The sequence below is a fragment of the Tachypleus tridentatus genome, chromosome 4 (assembly GCF_004210375.1).
Source record: "Tachypleus tridentatus isolate NWPU-2018 chromosome 4, ASM421037v1, whole genome shotgun sequence".
Taxonomy (NCBI): Eukaryota; Metazoa; Arthropoda; class Merostomata; order Xiphosura; family Limulidae; genus Tachypleus; species Tachypleus tridentatus.
Window position 1 is genome coordinate 81,694,682 of NC_134828.1, and position 23,411 is coordinate 81,718,092.

A 23,411-nucleotide genomic window follows, 5' to 3' on the forward strand; every position below is an offset into this window, starting at 1 on the left:
AGGTATCGAAACCCAATTTTGAGTGTTATGATTCTTCAAACATACTACTGAGCCACCAAGGAGCTGATAAATATTACTTTCTATATTAGATACATTTTTGCCAATACAGTTTAAGAAATTAATCATAGATTTGAGTTTAACATCGAAGTTAAAGGCTATTTTTATAAAAATGATGGCCGAAGAAACTGGAATTATAGCAATCTCATCTTTAATGGACTGTTGTGACTTAGATCTGCTTAAACCTAGTCTTAGAAGCTGACATCCATGTGCAATTGAAGCTCTGTGAGATTTGTTAAGATATGTAACCTAACATTGACCCCTGTCGTTTTTTGCTGAGGGCTGTTTGAGTAAAAACGGAGGAAATAGCTCCAAAGGGCAGATGAAACATTATCTTTTTACAATGCGACAAATCCTCATTCGTGAGTAATACTATTTTTGTCAATAAAAGATAAAATAAACTACATTCAAATATGTTTCAATATTTATCCCTGGCATTTTCCCGGAGGGCTTTTAAATATTCAATACCTTTCATGAAGATGAAAAACTAACTTGAAGTAAAAATGTATCTCAAGATGGCTGGTATGGGTATTAACACTTTTACCAAAAAAAATCAGAGAATGTTTCAACTTTTTTTGGTCATCTTCAGGTTTGGTAAAAGTGTTAATACCCATACCAGCTGTCCTGAAATATATTCAACACCTTTAATACACTAGAGTCAGAGATAATACATTATTTATTTATTTTAGCTACATAGCATTATAACTTAGGATTGTTATGCGTTACATGTTTTACATAGCTTGACCATTTAAATTTTACGTTGTAATAAATTAACACTTGAGTTTATTGGTTGTTTATTTCTTCTTTTTCTCTCTCTAAATTTTTAACGTGTTCAGTTGGAACTTTTAGCATTGGATTTTCCTGCCCTCTGTTGTCTTACCAAAGAAACAGTGCTAATAAACAATTTGATCACACGCAGTAAAGACAGGGTCGTTCTACCATTTGTAGAGCTTGCACTCCATGTGGGACACGCCGCATGCGTGTAAGTTATCCCTCTTAATCTACTGCAATTAATACTATTTTATATCTATTTCAAACTGTTTAAGTATGTACAATATTTAGGATTAACGAATAATGGTCGAACATGCGGTTAATATAATTTTTTGAAAATGTAGCATAAGAATTTGTATTTTGTAAGAAACAAAAATGAATGTATGTGATTTCGGACACAATGTGTTTTCCGCAAGCACCGGTACACGTTGGCCTAATTTACCGTCGGTAGCATTGACACTCAGACTAAAAAGTCACCACGTGGAGCTTTGGATATGTATGCGAATAAGTTTTACTTAACTGTGGTATGTTATCATTTAAAAATATAGCTTAAAAACCGATATTCAGTAACGTGTATAAAATCGAAAAGACAGCTAGTACCAATTTTCTGAGGCTGTTTTTGTAATTTTAACACAAAAGTACGAAACTAGGTAAGTGTTTAAACTACAAACTACCAATCCATGAGCTCATGAAATCAAACGCTAATACTCGGTTATGTACATAATATATTTAGTATTTACTACCTCATCTTGTACCAGTAATTAACATAAAATATTTAGTATTTACTGCCGCATCTTTTTCTAGTAATTAACGTAAAATATTTAGTATTTACTGCCTCATCTTCTTCCAGTAATTAGCATAAAATATTTAGTATTTACTGCCTCATCTTCTTATAGTAATTAACATAAAATATTTAGTATTTACTGCCTCATCTTCTTCCAGTAATTAACATAAAATATTTAGTATTTACTGTCTCATCTTCTTCTAGTAATTAACATAAAATGTTTAGTATTTACTAACTGATCTTCTTTCAGTAATTAACTTATAAGCAAAGTTTTTGGGGTAAGGTTTGTGTTAATAATAAGTCGATTCGAGTTTGTTTTACTAGAAAGACTACTGAAATTATCAATTTTTTGTTAAGATACCTAGCCAAAAACCTTCACTTCTACTCTTCTTAACTATTCTTAACTTCTATTCTTAACTATTCTTCTTAACTATTTCTAAGTATTTGTGGAGAAGATTACAACGAACCTCTTGTGTTATATCTTCATAAACATTTTTAACAATGACTAATTAACTTTAGATTTTTAACTTCTGAATACAGAGAGTCTCTTTAATGTTAAATTGTTTATTTATTTATTTTTGTAGAGCACACTATATTTAATTGTTTTATTTCCTGCTCTGGTGCATCCGCCATCTAGGTGTCAGTAGATACTTTAGGATCAGACACACTTGTCTGTTAATACTCTTTTATTGGGAATCCCTGTGCAAATTTTGTACGGGTATGTTTTGTGTTATGCTTTGAGCCAAACAAACGCTCCTTGAATAGCCTCAGACCAATTCTTAAATTGATTTTTTTAAATACATATATATGAATATTTTCCTTTCTTCCGCATTGCTTGAAATACTAACTTAAAATATAATGGTGTATAGGTAGCCTGTCCACATCGGTGTATTAGCCCGTTGGACTATTTTATTACTTACACGTTGAGCTTTTTGTTCAGTCATGCATGATTAAACATAAACAATCTTTTTTCTTTAACGCTTCATTTTCGAAAAATTCGTAATATCAAATGTTCATGACAAAGCAAACTCGTGATACTGCGATTTTGTAACACAGAGCAAACATGTTATTTACTATTGTGTGAAATAGTTAAGTAATATTTTAAAGCATTTTTACTGAATGTCAAACAATTTTATTCAGTTACAATTGCTCTCTCCTATTGTTTTGGACGTTTCGATGTTCTTGTCAAACTTGTAATTGTATTAGTAAATATGACAGTCGCATATAGGTTTAAGTTACTGTGTGTAGACAGTTATTTTAATGACCAGTAAATTATTTTGGGTGTGTATCTAATAATACTTAAAAATTAGAAATTATTCTTGTTGCTAAGCGCAAAGCTATGGTGTGGGTTATCTATGCTGTACCTACCTCGAGTATTGAAACCTGATTTTTAACACAAGTCCTGAGACATACCACTGGGGGTGAGAAAGTACAGAAACAGAAATATCCTGAAACATGGTTACAACAATTTTATAAATCTCTTGGGATGTAATATAAAAACTGTTTTAGTTTTTTTACCAATACACTTCAATAAATTACGAATTTATAAATATCGCGTACAACTCCATTTGTTCTAACATTTAATATTTATATAACAACGATAAATGGAAACATGTTCGTAATTATACCGAATTTATTTACCTTTTTGTTACCATTAGGCTATGTCACATCACTTTTTGTTGTTAATTGGGTAAATTGTATTTGCCGTAAGTCGTTTTTGGACAGATAGATAAGATATATATATATATACACACAATTAACTACAGAAGACAGTAACGTTTTGGAATGACTTTTGTTTTATTTCATTCTTGATTTATAATGACTTCAGATCTTAAATGTTGCATTTCATTCAGCAACCTGATTTAGGTCTTGTAGAAGCACAATTCCGTAACAAGATTTTACCTTCCTGTCTATAAAGTCTGTACCACGAAAAGACGTTGTGACATGGTAAGATATTTATATATATATTGAATATATCTTAAATAGTTAGTAGTATTTAAAATCTTGAAACCGTTTTGCGAAAATGAATATTATATATATATATATATAATTAGTGAAACTTGGACGGTGATGGATAATTTTCTTTTGATACTAATCCGATTTTTTTAAATACACGCTGTTTAACTAATTGCTTATTATTAATTTATCTCGGACGAGTCTACGATTTATTATGTTACGTATTAAGATTTCAGATAGGCGGAAATTTTAATTTAGAAGTTAACTGAATGCTGTTATGTAACAAATTTATAATATTTGCCAACAAGATTGATAGACACAATTTTCTTTCGTTACATAAATATATTTTAATATACAAACAACAATACAACTTATAAAGACAGTTCTTATAAATAATGATTTACATACCCAAGTTTTAAAACTTACAAACAATACTGAGTCTTCTATCTGGTCTGGAACTGAGTATTTTATTGACAGTTCACGATGAATGAATTAACTCTATGTTCATACACAGATATATTTCACTTGACGGGAAGCTAGCTAACTCTATTCTTGGCTGGCTTCACTCGGTTTACAAGCTAACTTTTTGCCGAAGAAGATATCTAACGTCCTTGTGGAAATATTAACGTCCGAAGTTAATTCTCTGAAGCTGAACGGTGTGTAATGTTCGAAATATACAAATGTTCCTGGTCAAATATCTGTAGTTTTCCGATTGATAAACATTTAGCACAGTTAAGGCTTTCGAGGTATATACTATGTTAACTGTAACAAATCAAGAATATAAAACCGTCTCTCAGCGTTGCATTGGTTCTCTTCTACAAGCTTTAAGGCGAGGTTCTCGATAGTTTAGTTGGCAACAACATTTGGAGACACGCTAGTGCTTTCGTAAAACATATATTGTTGATTCCTACATTTGAGAATCTTCTACAAATTTAGAGGAAAGGCGAGAATTTCGCAATACATTTTAGAAAAATACAAGTTACATGCATTTCTAAATATATATTAAACTAAAACAAACATAGATATGAAAATAAATGTGTAACATTAAATCCGTTACAAACTTTTGGCGTACTGGTGTTAAACAATAATTAAATAACCTTTCTGGTTATTGGTTAAAAATAACGACCTCTAAGAAACTTGTTTAAATAAGACTTTGATTACTTTTCTTTTCTACTGTAAATCGACATTCTTCAACTTGGTTCTATAGTTATAAAAATATTGCATAGAGGCGCCAGCATCTGACTGAAATTTGTCACCCTGTTCACAACCAAGTATGAAATTTGGTTTGTGATTTTTTTTTTTTCAGTTCGGTAGAAATTCATCTTTATCACTAATTTAGCAGAAAGATAGCTTGTTGACACTATGCACGAAAATAGAACTAACGTTTTCGTAGCTTCACGTAGCTTTGGTGCTTAGAATTTTTTGGACTTTATGTGAAATAAAATTAAGCTCCATTTTCTTATTCAATAACTGAATAATTTGAATCGTTTAAACTCAATCCTGCTAGAGTTTAGCTTCAGTAGAATGAAGCAGTGAATGTATAATTTGCAAATGATTGAAAATCATATGCAGTAATTCTATGCTTGATTAACAAAACATGAACATGTTATGTAGTGCGTATCTTTAATGCAATAAATGCTAATATAAAACTATTTCATCGGCAACGTTGTTGTTTAATTATTTTAATTTCGATTGGATCAGGTAATATAATACATTGTTGTTGTTTTATACGACATTTATACTAAATTCATTCAATCCAACTCCAGTAGCTAACATCAATTATCTAGACAGTATCGTTTGTTTGTACAATAAACTTCCCGATTTAACTGTCATCGTCTACTTGTGTAGGTACAACGGTTGTGATAATTGATTGCAGTATTCTGTGTTTCCACGAAAGCGTATGGTGAAACTGAGTCTGGATGTGGGAGCACGAATCATGTGTAAAAATTCTCCATAAATCTGGAAGGTTTCAAAAAGGCCAATTTTGATCATGTCAGTGATGTCACTGAAACGGAAAGAGTCCAGTAATAGAAAACACCTCACGCCCAATCTGGACTACGAAACACAATCTGATGTGGTAAAGACGGGTTACTTAAGAAAGTTGAAGGTATATTGTATATTTTTTCAGTTTAAAATAAAACAGGATTAGCATAACGATTAGATCGAAATTGCTAATGTCATAAATGGGTTACTTTTATGTAATATGCAAAATTGTTTATAATGTTAAGATTAATAAGGTTTAGTGCTTTATACGCTTTGTGGGTAGTGTGTGTGTGTTTGTTTTCTTATAACAAAGTCACATTGGGCTATCTGCTGAGTCCACCGAAGAGAATCGAACCTCTGATTTTAGCGTTGTAAATCCGTGGATTTACTGCTGTACTAGCGGGGGACATTGGGTAGTGATATGAAGGATTGTTTACTCTTGAGCTGCCCTCTAGTGGCACAGTGTAATATGTCTGTGGACATTACTACTAGAAACCGGTGGTGGGCAGAGCACAGATAAGTACTTTTAGTACCTTTGTACTTAATAACAAACAACCTATTATTCTTGAGCTTCTTAATAAATTTTAGTTGTATCCTCACACGTATCCTCAACAATATTGTTTCATATATGCGCTGTTCTCTTATTTAAAGGACTACTGGTAGAATGTTGATATGGTACGTCATTAGTTACGTTTAATGCTATGTCGTCTGTCATTTACCAGCTGTTGCAGAGTTTTTACTTGACTAATTGTTACACTAACATCTGAGTCTACTTACTGTAATGCTGTCCTTTCTCTTTCTTTTTTTTTTAAATGAGCAAAGTGACAAACATTGGAGACTTACCTCCCATTAGTTGGTTGTACGATTTCTAGAGACGCTTCACGAAGTGTAAAAGATAGCCCTTCTTGTGTGTGAACTTGTATATAAAATATTCTAACCTGTATATCTTACAGAGTAAACATATAATAAAATCTATTACGGCAATATGGATAGCACGGAAAGAATATATATACAATATTAACTGACCCGCATGGTCAGGTGGTTAAGGCACTCGACTTGTAAGCCGAATGTCGCGGGTTCGAATCCCCGTCGTACCAAACATACTCGCCCTTTCAGCCGTGGGGGCGTTATAATGTTATGGTCAATCTTACTATTCGTTTGTAAAAGAGTAGCTCAAAAGTTGGCGATGGGTGGTGATGACTACCTGCCTTCCTTCTAGTCTTACACTGCTAAATTAGGGACGGCTAGCGCAGATAGTCCTCGTGTAGCTTTGTGCGAAATTCAAAAACAAACATTTTTGAAAAGGTAACTGAAGTTTAGGCAACCACTTTGAATTCCAAGTTTTGTATCAGTGTAGACCTGTTACTTGCTACATACATCACGGGGTTTGATTAGAGATCTGTTTTACCCATTACATGGGTAAGACTGAGTAGCATAAGTTAAGTTATTATGTATCGTAATGGTAAGGCCAGTTATGGTGGGGGAAGGCAGGAGATTCATTGATCCAGGCCTCAAGCTCAAAGGGGGCCTCATATTTAGACAGTTATGTTTTGCATTTGTAAGGTTTCCTAGCTTGTTTTTATACACAAACAAGAGATAGAAAAACATTTAATAAATATTAAATAATATTAATAAATATATCTTCAAAAATATTCAACTTATGTGTCAATCTTCTTTTGGGCTAATTATTATCTTATGTGCCATCATTATTTATTTTTGCTCTAAGTAAAAAAAATAGATGTCAAAAGATAGAAGTGGCGCGGGCTTCTGAACGTTTAAGAAGACCTGCATAGTTGTTGTTTTGAATAAGCACAAAGCTATGCGATGGGCTATCTGTGCTTTGCCCACCACGGGTATCGAAACCAGGTTTTTAGCGTTGTAAGTCCGCAGACATACCGCTGAGCCACTGGGGAGGGGGGCAAGAGGACCTGCATAGTGGTAGTTGTAAAAATGTTTAGAACAAGAGAAAATAGAAACTTTTATCCAAACACTTTCAAAGCTGTATTTACAAAAGTCTTTATCTACTTGAATAAATGTGTTGTTTTCTGCTGTTACACGTGTATGATTATAATGATTTATTTTAAGTTTACAACTGTATTGAATATAGACGCTAGCAGGCAATAATACGAAGGTGTAGTGGCTTCGAGCAGTATTTCAGCCAAGATACAGGCCAAACGAACATGGCTTATGAGTATACCTTAACGGAATAGTCACTGAATCGTGATTGCTTCGTGATTTGTATATAAAACACATACACACACTAACTGAGTAACTGTATTTGTTTTAGGACCATAACGCATAGTTTGATTTCCATAAATATCTCGTTTTTACGTAAGTTATACTACCGTAATACAACATTGTTTGAATACAAGCCACAAATTCGTCATGATAATTCGACATCACACGTGCGATATTTATAACCAATAAATTTTACGACTTTACTACATACAGTGAAGTAAATTGTGATTAGGATTGATTTGCACACCTATGTTCATGAGCTTGACATCATTGCAATGGGAGTCTGTAAGTAGGAAAAGAAAAGCCCGAGATATTTTGAAAGTTTTTTTTTTCACACGAAACTATGTTGGCTCTGGTGCTAGTTATTTAAAACACGTTCCCGTTATTTTGTTCTACCTGTAAACAACAACCAAACTGGTTTCGTCTCTAACGGCGCCAAAGACGAGCCACGTGACTTCCAGACGTAGTCTACTCATTTATTTGTCTCACGTTCACTTTTACGTTTGTCTCGTAAGAAATGTTTCTAAAGTAAGAAACCGGCAAATACAAGAGCGAAAAATATTTTGCATACTTAGGTCTGCGGTATTTGGATATTTTCGTACCTCTGTGAACGGAACGAACGCGTTCTAATAGTTAGCCTGTTGGATGATGTAACTGTGGTACTGTGGTACAACTGCAAAAAATAAATAAAAGCCTGCTCTGCACTTTGAGACCATACGTGCTTTATAAGATTGATGGTGAATAGCCACTATTTAGCCTGACAAGAGTAGCTTAAGAGTTGATGGTGGGTGATGTTAATCATCTGTTTTCACTTTAATCTACCACTTTAAAATTATGGACGGCTAATGCAGATAGTCTTCGAGCACCTCTGAGCATAATTCAATAAGCAAATACTCCTTTATAAACTATCCTAAGTTTGTTTACTTCTTGTCTATGAACATACTTTGTAACCATGTAAATTTCTATAAACAAAAAAGAGAGTAAATGCCACAAACGATGCGAAGTGTCTGTTGTTTAAAAACTCGATTGATGTAAAAATAACAGGTGAAACAAGAACTAGATAAGCGCAGTATAAAATTAGAACATTGGTGGAATGAGTTGATAGAGAGCGCTAAAACCATGTTTAAATTCGTTTAACGCGCATTCCCACACAATGAACTCTCTGCGCTGCCCACAGCAAGGATAGAACCTCGAATTTTAGCGTCATAAGTCCGTAAATTTACAGCTGAACCACCAGGGAGCCGGTTTCTAACATTATTTCTTTTTCGGACAGATATATGATAACTTGTTTATGAAAACAAAAATACAGAGTTGATATTTGAAATATTGCAAATCTGATTATCATAAATAATCGAAAGGCCTAGCTCATTTTATGTGCTACAATAGTTTATAATTCTTTGCATTTTGAGAATCATTATGAATAATTTTCAGCAGGTCCATGCTATATTAGAGTTATTGTAACATAGCATAAATTTTCTTCATTGACAAAGCAACTAATCTGCTTCTTTAAGACCTCACTTAAATAGTCTGATGTTATAATATATTCAGTTGTATTACATTAGTCATGAATAAAATCCACAGGACTCTGTGACTTTAACACTAATTCATGTGAAAAAAGTAGTTACCGTATTTCCCGGTGCCGAAGACCCAAAATAAGACTCAAAAATTTACCCTGCGTCTTCCAGGCCGAAGATTATATTGCTCATAGGCCTTAACCTAAGCCTAGAGGAAGCGTTTCAATGCTAGACAGTAATCCAAGCCCCTCTGTATGACCCAGAATGAAATGTATAAGCTACGTTGTAATTGTTTGGCATGGCCAAGTGGTTAAGGCACTCGAGTCGTAATCTCAGGGTCGTGGGTTCGAATCCCCAGCACACCAAACATGGTCGCCCTTTTAGCCGTGAGGGACGTTATAATGTTACTGTCAATCACACTATTCGTTAGTAAAAGAGTAACCCAAGAGTTGGCAGTGGGTGGTGATGACTAGCTGTCTTCCTTCTAGTCGTCCACTACTAAATTAGAGACGGCTTGCGCAAATAGATCTCGTGTAGCTTTGCGCGAAATTAAAAAGACATACACTTTGTAGTAAATAACGAATAAATAAACAAGATAATCATAAATGATCACAAAATTCATTGGCGCTTCCGCAGTGGGCTAAGGTAAACCAGTCGAAGGACTAATTTGTCTGTTTTCCATCAAATAATGACACTTTTACTTACCTCAAATGATCTTGATATTAAGGTAACATAAGGTAACACATGAAAAATAAACTGCGGAAACACTACCCGGTAACGGCAGCCATTTGCAAAAATATCTTAAGTTTGTTTTGGTTCCGTTCAGACCATTCTGTTCAGTTGTTGTGTAACGATTTCAAACACAGACCTGCTCTTTGTAGGAGTTCTCTGTAACAGTTCAGTTGAATCAGTTCTTTTTTAACATAGACCATATTATGGCTTCTGAAGAAAAGGCACTCCTAGAACAGGCTTAGTATAACGTTACTACCGGTAGTAATACACATATCCTAGTGATGAGGTATACACTTTCAAAGGTAAATATGATAAGCATATAGCTCACAAAAAAAAACAAAAGAGGATTTATGTACCATAAGTCACTAAACAATCCACGAAACATCTTGGTAAGATTGGTGGAAGTGTCACTAAACATTCTGGTAAGATTGGTGGAAGTGTCACTAAACATCCTGGTAAGATCGGTGGAAGTGTCACTTAACATCTTGGTAAGATCGGTGGAAGTGTCACTTAACATCTTGGTAAGATATTGGAAGTGTCACTAAACATCTTGGTAAGATCGGTGGAAGTGTCACTAAACATCTTGGTAATATCGGTGGAAGTGTCACTAAACATCTTGGTAATATCGGTGGAAGTGCTGGACCTTATTCTCATATTTATTATTTTTTTCAAAATTTAGCTAATCAAAATGGGGGACTGTCTTTAACAGCGCTTCGACGCCGGGAAATACGGTAACTGTTTGAATACCCGAGTAACTCTTTGCGAGTTTGCACTCAAAGTAGATTAAGTTGTTACGACAAGTAATTAAAAATATTTTTTTAAAATTTAATATGATCCAGAGATGGTAGTGACAAAAAAAAGAATACAAACAAGAATATGGGGATGATACATGACTTTCAACTTTAAAATGTAATATAACACTGTTAAATGCACGAGAACAAAATAGTCAATGTTTTGACTCGACATGTATTTCCTTGTACTTAAGCTCTGCGCTTGTAGTTACTCTACATTGATGCCTATCCTAACATGACCATGAAGTTATGATAAAGTAATACCAACAATAAGGAATATGTAGCTTCCAACTGCAATAATATTAAAGTACACATTTTACAATGCAACATTAAATTTTAATATCGAAAGACATGAAGTAATTCAAGTACCGAAGCAAAAATGGCTACATTGCGTCAAAATCTTTACACAGCTACCAAACAAATTCCTGCGAAGGCTCTAGATCTATTTTAAAGTTAATTCTTGAAAGTCGTGATTTCCACCCTAAAATATTTTATAAGTACTTCACTACCAACATAAGCTTTTCAAAACCATTTAAGCTCCGTTATATTAGTCGGAAATGCTTAAACGTTTTAGTTGACTAAATAACGTACATGTTTATAACTGTCTTTAGTCTTATATTATTGATTATAGTTTTACAAGCCCGCTACAAAAAAAAAATGGCTACGAATATTTTATTGAAATCTAGACAGTAATAATGAATGTAGTATTGAATATGTAATAGAATAGGTTTTTAATTAGCTCAAGCGTTTTCGTTCTTCTATCTTGAATAATTTTTTGAAGTCTTTGACTTTTCACTGTTGAAAAAATCGAGTGTTTGACTTATGCACTTTAATTGGAAAATTACTTGTGCAACTTATGGAGCATTAATTGGAAAGTACCACGTTGAGGGTTCATAATTTCTGGAGTTCATTGTTGTACTTTGCTTCTACATGGTTTCCTGAGACTATTTCACTTTTCTAATAATAGATAATCATCATAGTAGATTTCTCTACTATTACGGGTGGTGATTTAATCTGTTGATTTTCGTACTTCGCTTGGTAAACGTATGTTTACACGAAACCTCTGATACAAAACTACCTGTCTCAGTAAATAATGGTTGAGTGTGCACACAAAAAACAAAACTGCACCAGTAAATTATTGAAAAACGTGTAACATTCAAATGAATACATATGCATGTACTTTGTTTAAAATGTATTTCCCATAAATAGACATTAAAAATTTCAGAAACATGGTAATTAAAAATTATTAATTTAGAAAAGAGGGATATAATCGTCATAAAACTACAGAGACAAGTTGAATCAAAATGCAAAGTTTACAACTAGGGACTATAGAAAAGAACAAAATATGCTGAAAGTAGTGTCTACATTATTTTCTTAAGCTGGAAATTCCAATGTTGACTCCACTAAAATTGATACAATCTACACATGCCTAATTTGAGAAACTACATAGACATTATTTCCAATCTAGTTTGTTTATAGTCCCTATTTGTAGACTTAAAAATATAATCATTGTATTTTGGTTCAACATTTTTCTGTAATTTTAACGATCTCTATTACCCCTTTTAAATAAACAATTTTTAATTATCTTGTTTCATATCATGTAACGGAAACCATTTTTCTTAAATTCTGTGAAATTTGACACCACAAGATTACGAACTGGATAGGAATAAGGTGTATCTAATACAGCCCTAAAATACTACTGCACTGCTTTTAAAATAAGCACAAAACTTCGTAATTTCCATTTTGTAGACTACAGAGATAGTTTTATTTATTTTCATGCCAAGTGCTGAGTTTATTATAATCAGTCTGCCATGTGAACTTAATGGTTTTAACCTTATTTTCATAGTTTTTAATAGATACAACATAAGGGTTCTTTTCTCAAATACCGATATTATGTTTTCGTTGATTGGTTGACGAGAAATGACAGAAAACAAAATTAGTAGATAATGCTAATAGTACCAACGTTTGTTCTCCACGTATGTACAGACATATGTGTATAGCAAATTTAATATCTCAAACGAATGCATAACGTGATACTGTACTCTTATCCAAGAGTTTATTTAAGTTCAGAATTCCATATGACATACGATAGAATACATGAAAAGACAGGGGGTATAAACATAGGCATTTATCGGATTGTTTAGTACTTTATATCGTGTAGGCTTACCTATCGACTGTTCGTTCTTTGCTGTGAAGACCGCAAAGATCGTCTTTCAGTTTGTCGAGTGGAAAGTATCAATTACGTCTCTGAAAGACTGATGACAGGAAGTTCATGACGTATGATGCTGATTTAAGATACCTCGTTGTCATTGTAATTTATAACCCATACTTTGTTTCTAGAGCTACTTATTTCTATATGTTTTATGTGTTTTTCTGCCTAAAAGTTATTTGACTGTTACTTACTTAGCGCAAAGCTGATAAATAGACTTTCGGTTATCTGCCCACTACATGTATCGAAACCCGATTTTTATCGCTTTGCGCTAACAGACTTATCGCTTAACAACCACCAGAAGCGTTAGAACTGTTTATCAGCTCTCGTGTATACTCATGTGTCATTGTTCATATTAATCATTGGTCTAATTTAAGATAGATGGATGGCTGGATTCTAGACAGATAGATGGAGAAATGTTTGATAATATATTTCTGTCTTTGTGTGAAATATATCACCGTTACATTTATTATGAAATTCTACCATTAGAAACGTCTCTGAAAATCGTTGAAATCGTATTAGATGATATTTACACAAAAGTAACAAAAGTTCATTCATTCCCTAAATAAAAGTAATTGGTGTCTTTAATGTGAACTTCGGTGCTAATATATCGTTAGTTTTATTGGAACTAATCAACGTTTAAGTATTTTCTTCTGACACTTTTACCTTTTAGGTAGTTGAAACTTAAAACATTTGTGGCGATTAAAAGCTTTTCTTGTGACAGTGCATGTGATCTTTGAAGCTGGCGTAAATTATGAAAACGTGAAAAAAAAAAGCTAAAATCTTTACTGAGCAGCTCAACGTACCCGAATAATCTGATATTCTAAAACAAAAATAACTTGTTTAAAATTTATGCTAATGACAAACGTAATATAATTACTATAAGCCAATGTTAAAGCCATATTTGGCTGCTTATATGTCAGCTTAATTAACGCTGCGCATTATAATTAATTGATATATTACTAAATTATATCCTACAAGACGTCTTGTTCCAGTGTCAGTTTTAGAAATACAGAAATTATGTAGTTTGTCAACAATTACACGACATTGTGCTGCCTTACATATTTAGGTTTCTATGTTCGTACAGTGCCATCTGGACATTGCTGTGGTTCATCAAATGTAAATAAACGTTCACAATTTCCTATAAAGTTAAAAATTAACTAGTTTATTGAGTTGTTTGTTACTGAGGCAGAGTAATACGTGTCAGAGTTTTTCCTAAGGACTTTTTTCAACTGCACAATTATATTTTAACTTCATTTTTAACACATGACGCCTTATTGTACCTCATATATATATATATATATACAGGTCTAGTAACAAATAATACAAAAAATGATGAATATTCTAATAAATACATTTATTTATCAGTTCTGGAATGGAATTTTATAATCTCAACTATGTTTGTTTTAAATATTTATCTACTTAAACCTATTTATATAGGTGAATTTTGAATTGCACAAATATTTTTACACACACACACACAGTTTGGGATAAACTCCATACTATAAAAAAACCTGATGCGTGTAGATATATATATATAGTGATATCGTCATAGCAACGTTATTTCAGTGAGTTTATTAACTGTTCAAATTACACATAAAGCTTCCAATGAACGCTTGAACTGATAGGCTAGAAGTAAGGTAGCGAGTCAGCAGCACCCAACGCCAACTCTTGGGCTACTCTAACCTAATAATGGCGGAGTACCATTCACACACACAAACACCCCGACAACAGCACGTGCATCATGGACTCTAAACAGTAGGCCATCTCTAGCCCGCCAAGAGCTGTTTTAAGTACATCACAACTCTACATCACAGATCAAACTGCAGTATAATGGAGCATTTTTTTATAATGTAATCAATACTTTTTATATGAATAAAAGTAATTTTATATACTTCCGTTTTACATGTAGTACTGAGTGCATTCAGTTTTTTCTTATGAAAGTTTTTAAACATTTGTTGTATTTTTTAAAAATTCTGTTTCATATATTTATTGTTTAGCTGACATTCTGTACATTTTACAGAATAATTAATGACGAATAAAATATATTTGTTAGTTAAATGTCGTCGCTGTTATTTCTCGATGTCTTATTTAACTTTTCAAAAATTAAATGTATGTTAATTATCTTATTTTTATTAATTTGTTTTGTGCCTACTTAATTACTTATGAGCTGACTAATATAGTTAGATAAAACAATGTATTATATCCACTTTTATTATTCTGTACTATTCTTATTCCGATAAACTATTCCATCATGCATTCGTTAACCTTGCACTCATCCCACGTAAAATTATGTCAAGTCGGCCCCGGCATGGCCAGGTGGGTTAAGGCACTCGACTCGTAACCTGAGGGTCGCAGGTTCGAATCTCCGTCGCACCAAACATGTTCGACCTTTCAGCCGTGGGGCGTTATAATGTTACGATCAATCCCATTATTCGTTGGTAAAAGAGAAGCCCAAGAGTTTGCGGTGGGTGGTGATGACTAGCTGCTTTTCCTCTAGTCTTACACTGCTAAATTAAGGACGGCTGACGCAGATGGCCCTCATGTATCTTTGAGCGAAATTCAAAAAACAAACTTACATTGTGTTTCTATCGGTTTTTTTTCGTTGTTTCATTTTGAACGAATACCTGTCTTCATTTTTCTAGACAATATTTTTTTCATTGTAAACGTCATGGATGTGGAATCATACGATCTCTTTTTTTGCTGTTTCCTCTTTGTCATTCACAAGTTAATATTTTGTTGTTATGACTTCTAAGCTAATTCAGTTCTCAGTTTCCATTATTAACAAGTTAACACACTTTCTTTTCCGTACTGTTTGCACTAGCTATTCTAAATTTTGACCTGAGAGACTAGAGGGCTGTTCAACTCGTGAGCTATTCGAATAGTGGGCTTTGGCTCTCACCCTTATAACACACCGAAGACATAGAGAACACGTGCGATTGACCCACAAAACCATGATGTGCTGCTCTGACCACTGGACCACTTTAGGCTATATAAGAACGAAAGAAACCCCCTTAATTTGACATTGTAGTAATTAAAAACATGATACAACTAAACTATACTAAAACTGAAAGCAGGAAACAAGTATGTATAGTAAACTACTCTGATAGTGTACTACACAGCATAAAACTAGTCTTACACTGCTAAATTAGGGACGGCTTGCGCAGATAGCCATTGTGTAGCTTTGCGCGAAATTCAAACAAACATACTTATACAGCACAAAAACGAGGGTAGTAAATTTTGGTTTCGGTCGCAGAAGTAGATAAAAATGGCGACATTTACTCAATGGTTGGGACGAATGCTATCTCCTCGCATGTGAACCCCAGCTCCCCGCTGGTGCCCAAGCATTTTAACTACAGGATTGCATAATTAACTTGTATATATGAACAAGGTATTAACTTCGTTACTCTATAGATCATGGATTAAACTTGTATAAAATCTACTTCAGTTTGATATCGTCAATGGCAAATTAAACTTTGAGAAAAATAAAGTTTTAATTTTCTCATAACAATAAATAATAGATCAAGTTTAAGAAGAGCGTACTTGTCAGAACTACTCATAACAGTTAATAAATGGAGTTGTAAATTTGGTAGTAATACATATTTAATTCTAAATTATTAAATTTACATTGGTTTGCATAGTCTTTCACTACCTTCGTGCGACCAAAATACGCAAAACTTTACATCTTTCGCACGTGGTAATAATGTATGTTAATTCATTGAATTGTAGTTCGGCACATTACCCCTGTGTGTCGCAGCCGAAACATCTTTTCTTTTTTTTTTTTTTTTTTTTAGCAAAGCCACAAAGAAGCAGAACTATACGATATGTTGAAGCTCCTAATAGTTTTGTTATTTATAAAATGAGTTTCAACTTATATTTCAACGTTTTACTCCTTAGTGTTTATTAAACTAGCAGGACTTAAGTTGACTTAGTATTTCCCTGCACTTCCAACAACAATGGTTGTATGCCATCCCGTTAATGAGTTTAGTACAACAGTGCCCTCACCCAACCTTAGAGGAAAAGGAAGCCAACCAGTATTGCGCACAACCAGCGTATATTTCAGTGACTGGATAGGCCCGGTATGTTTATGTTATAGTAGTCATACGTGTACGCAGGAGGGGGGGGGGCGGAACATTTGCCTCTTCCGCATTATATATAAGCAACATTTAAAGGGTAGCAGTCTTATAGCGGTGATATAATTTTGTAATCTTGCCCCCCTGTTATATATTCTGCGAGCGCCTTTGATAGTAAATTAAGAAACAACCCAGATATTGGCAAAACTACGAAAGATGAAGAATCGGAACTTGTCTTATAACTTATGACATTGGCCAATTATTTTGATACTGTCTTCTTAGACAAGCCAGCAGTTACAAATGGGCTAATTGTTACAGTAAAAAGTAAGAGAGCAACGCTGGTTCATGAAATAACAGATAACTGGAATGAAACTTCAGCATGTAACTGATATTACTTGCCGCTACTCTTAATCACAATCTCGACCGAAGGCACGGTGAGTCCAGACTTTTGTAGAAAGAAAGGAACACTAATGTTTGCTATTTATATGAAAAATATGCACTTAACCTGTTACTGCCATTGTGAAATGGCGACATATTTAGCGAAGCCTTGAAAAGTAATTCATTAAAGATGAACAAAAAACTTAGAGGCTTAACAACATTGCTGCTGCCTTGGACAGACCAGTAAAAACTATAATTACTTTCTCTGCCTACTTGTCAACACGAATGGCAGGAGACGTATTACTACAGTACAAGAACTAATAAGTGGGTTTACCAATAGTTTAGCTGATTACAGGGAGTCATGGTAAGAGCCAAAACCTCAACGTGCTTTGTGTGTACTCGTAGTTTCGTACTCATAGACTGCCAAATTAGTGTGCTAGCCAAATCGAGGATCAGTGTAATTTAAACACAGTACAGAAAATGTGGTTGTATTTGTCAAAATTGAGAATGTAGGTTGAAATTTGAAAATGGTTGTAGTGTTATATCCTCCATCTGAAAATGTTAGAAATTTGCCTTTGTGCTTATAAGTGTGAAATAATTGTTACATACGTGAGAGTATAATTTTAGGAGTGTTGTTGTTGAACACTTTCGGTCCTTTATGACCCGTTTTCCCAGCACTTTTTTCTTCTTCTAATTCTATGATACTGTCCATAAAATACAAAACAAAATGTTCTCGCCCTCTCATTTAGTCACAATTTACTCTCTCCAACAGTATATAATATGTAGTGTTTATTAATGATGGTTTATGTCTATTTTATTATAGACATATATATATGTTATTTATTATAACATAATAAATATTAATATTTATTTTAATTGTATTATTGTGTTCATAATTAGAATATTGGTATTTCAGTTTTGGCCCCGGAAGAACATGATTTCGCATATTATGAATGTTAAGATAAATAACAGTACTCTTGGATGTAATATCCTTATTATATCCTTCCTTATTAAAGGCCAGGTGGTTGAGGCACTCGACTCGTAATCCGAGGATCGCGGGTTTGAATCACCGTCCCACCAAACATGCTCGTTCTTTTTGTCGTGAGGGCAGTATGATGTTACGGTCAATCCCATTATTCGTTGGTAAAAGAGTAGCCCAAAAGTTGGCGGGGGTTGGTGATGACTAGCTGCATTCCCTCTAGTCTTTCACTGCTAAATTAGGAATGGCTAGCGCAGATAGTCCTCGTGTAGCTTTGAGCGAAATTCAAAAACAAACACACAAACAAACTTGCAGAAAGCTCACACACATACACGAGTGAGTTCTCGGACTTTGATTATTGCAGCATGGTTGTTGGTTCTCGAGGAAGGAGGTAGTGAATTACTTACTATTCGTGTTAGATTAAACATGGATGGAACGTTGTTTTTATACGTTCGCCAAGGCTATAAGTCGCCAATCAAACGCGAATAATGTCTAATCCACTTGAGAATTACACCTCACAGATGAAACTGCTTTACAAGGAGGTTTAACTTCGTCAAGAGTACACAATACCAACTTGAATATGAATTGCCTGAAGTTTTGACTTCGTAAGAATTACAAATTACTGACGCAGCTTTAAATAAAACTGTTTTGAATTCAGTGAGTAGATCTGAATAGAAGGGAGCTTTAACTCACTAAGATAATATATAATTTGTAATTTAAACGTGCTCATATAAAAGTTTTCTCATTGTGTTGTATAAGGTACTATTGGTCGCTTTCTTGTACTTCTTTGACTCTTATTTGGTTAGGGAATTCAGTAGAAATACAATATTTTGAAACTCTGAACACCTGGGTTAGAAACTAAAATCTACAGTAACAATAACAAGCTTGTCTGCTTATGTATGCATAGAATATTCTAATGAATCAGATGTATTTGTTATAATTAGCGTCAGAACTGGTCATTTGATATTCAGTAGTTCATTGATACACAAAATTATAAGAACTGAAAGAAGACTTTAACTACAAGGTTACTGAAGATATATTTGTAACATTTCTTATTTTCAGGTAAAATATTCTGTTTTACCCCCGGTTTTAAACAGGTTTTCATTGATAATTCAGCATGTGATGTCGTTATTATGGCCCCAAAATAATAAAATAAAATACATGCACTGATAACGTTGTCACGTGCAAGTAAAAGAGGGAAAATATATTAGCGTAATTAAATCGGTCTAAATTTCTAAACGTACACAAGCTGTGTATATTTCTAGTATAGTTGTTATTGTTTTTGCCGCTATGCCTTGGTTTTTGAAGTTTTTATTGGAAGAGCAAACATTTATTCATATTATATGAACTCCAAGTTCATTGATTTATGGCCAGGCTTGTCCATATGGTTAGGGCGCTTGACTTGCAATCTGAAGGTCGCGGATTCGAATTCCCGTCCCACCAAACTTGCTCATCTATTCAACTGTGAGGCATGATGACGATCAATCCCACTATTCATTGTTTAAAGAGTAGCCCAAGAGTCGGCGGTAGATGGCGGTGATTAGCTGTCTTCCCTCTAGTCTTTTGCTGCTAAGATAGGGATAACTAGTGCAAATAGCTCTCATGGACCTTTGCGCGAAACTCAAACCAAACCGCTGAAATATTACTGTATATTCACTGACCTTTAACCTGGAAAACGATCGTACACCACATGACCTTGACAAACTAAGTTTTCATGTGGAGCATGAACCTGTATTATTACCTGAAACAAAACAACGTACATCTACCTATATAATACTGACCTATTGCCCTTTAGTGCTCCATACACTACACTGCTGAGCTATTACCCTCTAACTGCCACTGTGCGTACTAACTTGTTAGTACCTAATCGCCATCGTATGCTATTGAATTAATCCTCTATAGTCGCCACCGTACTTACTGAACTATTAATTCTTAATCACTACCATACGTATTGAACTACCACCCCCTGTATACCACCATACGCTATTGAAGTATTAGCCTCAACTGCCGTAATACATCACTGACAGGCACCACACACTACTGGATTAATATCCTCTGCCTTCCACTGTACACTAGTGACTGTCACCATGCGCTATTAAGCGCTAACCGCCATCGTACTCTACTGAACACAGCCGTCGCTAATGCACCGTTGAAGCAACATTGGTATGTCATGCAGAAAAAAAGAAAATTGTGACACTAAAGCCAAACAAGAGTCAAAGTCAGGGTACGTGACAAATTAATAGCTGCTTGTCATCTAATGACCGAGAACGAAGAGTTTTTTTAAGTCTATTAAACGGCAATAAACGATGTAAATACAGCGTGAAAAGTTAGACTGAAAAACACGGAAATTACAATAAAGACCAAAATAACCAACGTTTATGGAACAAAGTTATACATATAATTACTTTTCTTCAGTGTTTTCTGTCCCGTTACAAAGTACATGTGTTGTTTGGATATTAAACGATTCTTCCACTGGCTGTCGATTATCTTTATTATAATCAGTCGTTAGGTATCTACTTCCAAAGCTAAAGTAACGTTTAATTACCGACTTGCTATTTTGTTTCCTTTACTTGTTTTTTTTTTCTGAATTTTGCGCTAAGCTACTCGAGGGCTATTTGCGCTAGCCATCCCTAATTTAGCAGTGTAAGACTAGAGGAAAGGCAATGTACTTCTCGTGGATACAATTAATTTAGCAATTTAAGACTAGAAGGAAGGCAGCTAGTCATTATCACCCACCGCCAACTCTTGGACTACTCTTTTATCAACAAATAGTGGGATTGACCCTTACATTATAACGTTCCCACGGTTGAAAAGGCAAGCAGGTTTGGTGCGACGGGCATTCGAACCCGCGACCGACAGATTACGAGTCGAACGCCTTAACCCACCTGCCATGCTGGGCTTTTTCTTTACTTAACTAATTTGGTATATTACAACAAACCAGAAGGTTTAATAATTTGTTCATTATTCTAATCAGATGAATGAAACCTTAAGTTCTGCGAGAGAAATGTTATTTCCGATCTTTCGACCTAATTTCTTAACATATATTCTCATACATTTTTTTTTAAGATTTAAGAGTTGTTCGGTTACCAGCGGTTATTTGGCAGGAAGATTAGTGGCGGCGCCAAGGGGTGGCTTGAGCCCCCCCATAAATGAGCTAAGCTCCCCCTCAGCCCCCCAATATTGTTACCTACATATATTCATAAAATATGGAAAACACAATCGTCCTTGTTGTTTAACAATTAACATCAAAGAGACATAGATCTGTAGAACTCAACGTCTTCATTAAGACGGAAGTATGTGTCATACATCCCATAGCAACGTACTGAATGCACTGAAACTCATGCGCTGTATTGCCGCTCCCTGTGTAATGCCATTCTATCTTGAGTTTTGACGAAGATTAGACAACCACGTTGATTTCAAGTTACAACAGATCATCAGAAATTTTACTTGATAGACCATCGGTTTCACAGGTATTTACCCATTAATTTAATTTATCTTTTATTGAAAAGCAAAACATAGCATGCATGTATAAGTGTATTGTATATAGGTCAAAACTGTGAAGCATTTAGCCGGTGTTGTGTCCTCTGTGAGATCATTTGGCATTGTGTATCAGCTATCCAAAATTTACAGCCAATCACCAGAACAGGTGCATTGTTTTGAAGTAATATTGACCATAAATACAACATAATGAAAGATAGTTAGCCTGATAGTGACCTTACTTTTCCTCAGAGTGTATTAATTTTACATGGGATAATTCGTTTCTGCTATGTAAACTATGTCTTTATGTTACATTTCTTTTGATTTGTAGTTTTACTCTTAATAGTATATTAAATGTTCAAGCTAAGCTAATCTTGATTTTCTTTATTATTATGTATTACCTCGGATGGAATTTAGGTGAGCTTCCTCTTTTACATATACGCATATTTTCATAAACAGATTATTTCTAATTTGTAATAATGAATTATTAATTAGAGTACGAGTTTCCAATGAAAACTGCATTGAAAACGCATTTCAAAATAGTACACCTTTCTGAAATGTACCTTGGTATTTACATTATTATAATTTACCATCTATACTTTATATTGATGTCATTTTGGGAAACCCCACCACAGTTTACCTCACCCCCCCCCCAACGAAAATATCGTGGCGCCGCCACTGAGGAAGATCTTTAAAAGAAAATTTGGGAAAGAACAACTAAACATTTTCATCTACATGTAATGGATGTAGCGTACAGGAGTCTTTGGATCACGTGTAATTTGCTTATCATGTAGTTAGTTCGGACGTATACGAGTTTTAAATATACGTGTAAATTATGTGCATTCGTGCTTACGTTTTTGTTCTTCAATTAATGTATTTTATAATTCCACAGCATGAAACATTTCGCAATATAAAAGGTTAAACCGGTATTCGAGGTCAAGGTGATTAAGTTCAAATTTTTATAGGTTCCAGCTGCCCCTGACAACGCTCAAGATGTTATATATTTAAAAACAGCTGTAATGGATAGAAAGGTACTATATAGAGGAGCGAACAACGTTTGGACCTTCTTCGGTCATCGTCAGGTTCACAAAAAAAGAAAGGGTTACTGACCGGTAGCTGACCACATGTTTGAAGGCGGTTATGTAATTGAGTGTAGGAATGTAGAGGGCGTGCTTAGATGTTGGATATATTTATTAATATAAATATAAATGTGTTCTTTTGTATTGGTTTATTTTGGGCTTGAGTTGTGGCATAAGTAAGGCTTCTCTAATTTTGCGTTTTTTAATGTTTGTTTCTTTATTTAGTATTTGAGTGTTTTCTATGGTTATGTTGTGTTTATTTGATTTGCAGTGTTCGAAAACGTGTGAAGGTTTTTAAATATATAATTTTCTCAACAAGTGGGTTTTCTCGTCATCACGAACGCTTAACATGGTTATGAGCTGTTGCAAAGCTTGCACTTATAGCAGCGT

The 23,411-nt window shown here is 34.2% G+C and overlaps 1 protein-coding gene across 7 annotated transcripts in view; it reads left to right on the forward strand.

Moving 5' to 3' along the window:
* The first annotated feature begins 968 nt into the window (after positions 1-968).
* LOC143249549 (uncharacterized) overlaps positions 969-23,411 on the forward strand; it is a 103,545-nt gene continuing 81,102 nt past the window's right edge. For 2 of the 7 annotated variants that reach the window (XM_076499582.1, XM_076499586.1), the window contains exons 1-3: positions 969-1,039; positions 3,466-3,559; positions 5,417-5,675. In XM_076499582.1, the coding sequence (XP_076355697.1) occupies positions 5,559-5,675 (117 nt within the window). In that variant the 5' untranslated portion in view covers positions 969-1,039; positions 3,466-3,559; positions 5,417-5,558. Of the gene's footprint in view, positions 1,353-3,465; positions 3,560-4,082; positions 4,225-5,416; positions 5,676-23,411 lie in introns of all 7 variants that reach the window. The other 5 variants (XM_076499587.1, XM_076499589.1, XM_076499585.1 and 2 more) reach the window with 4 other exon arrangements.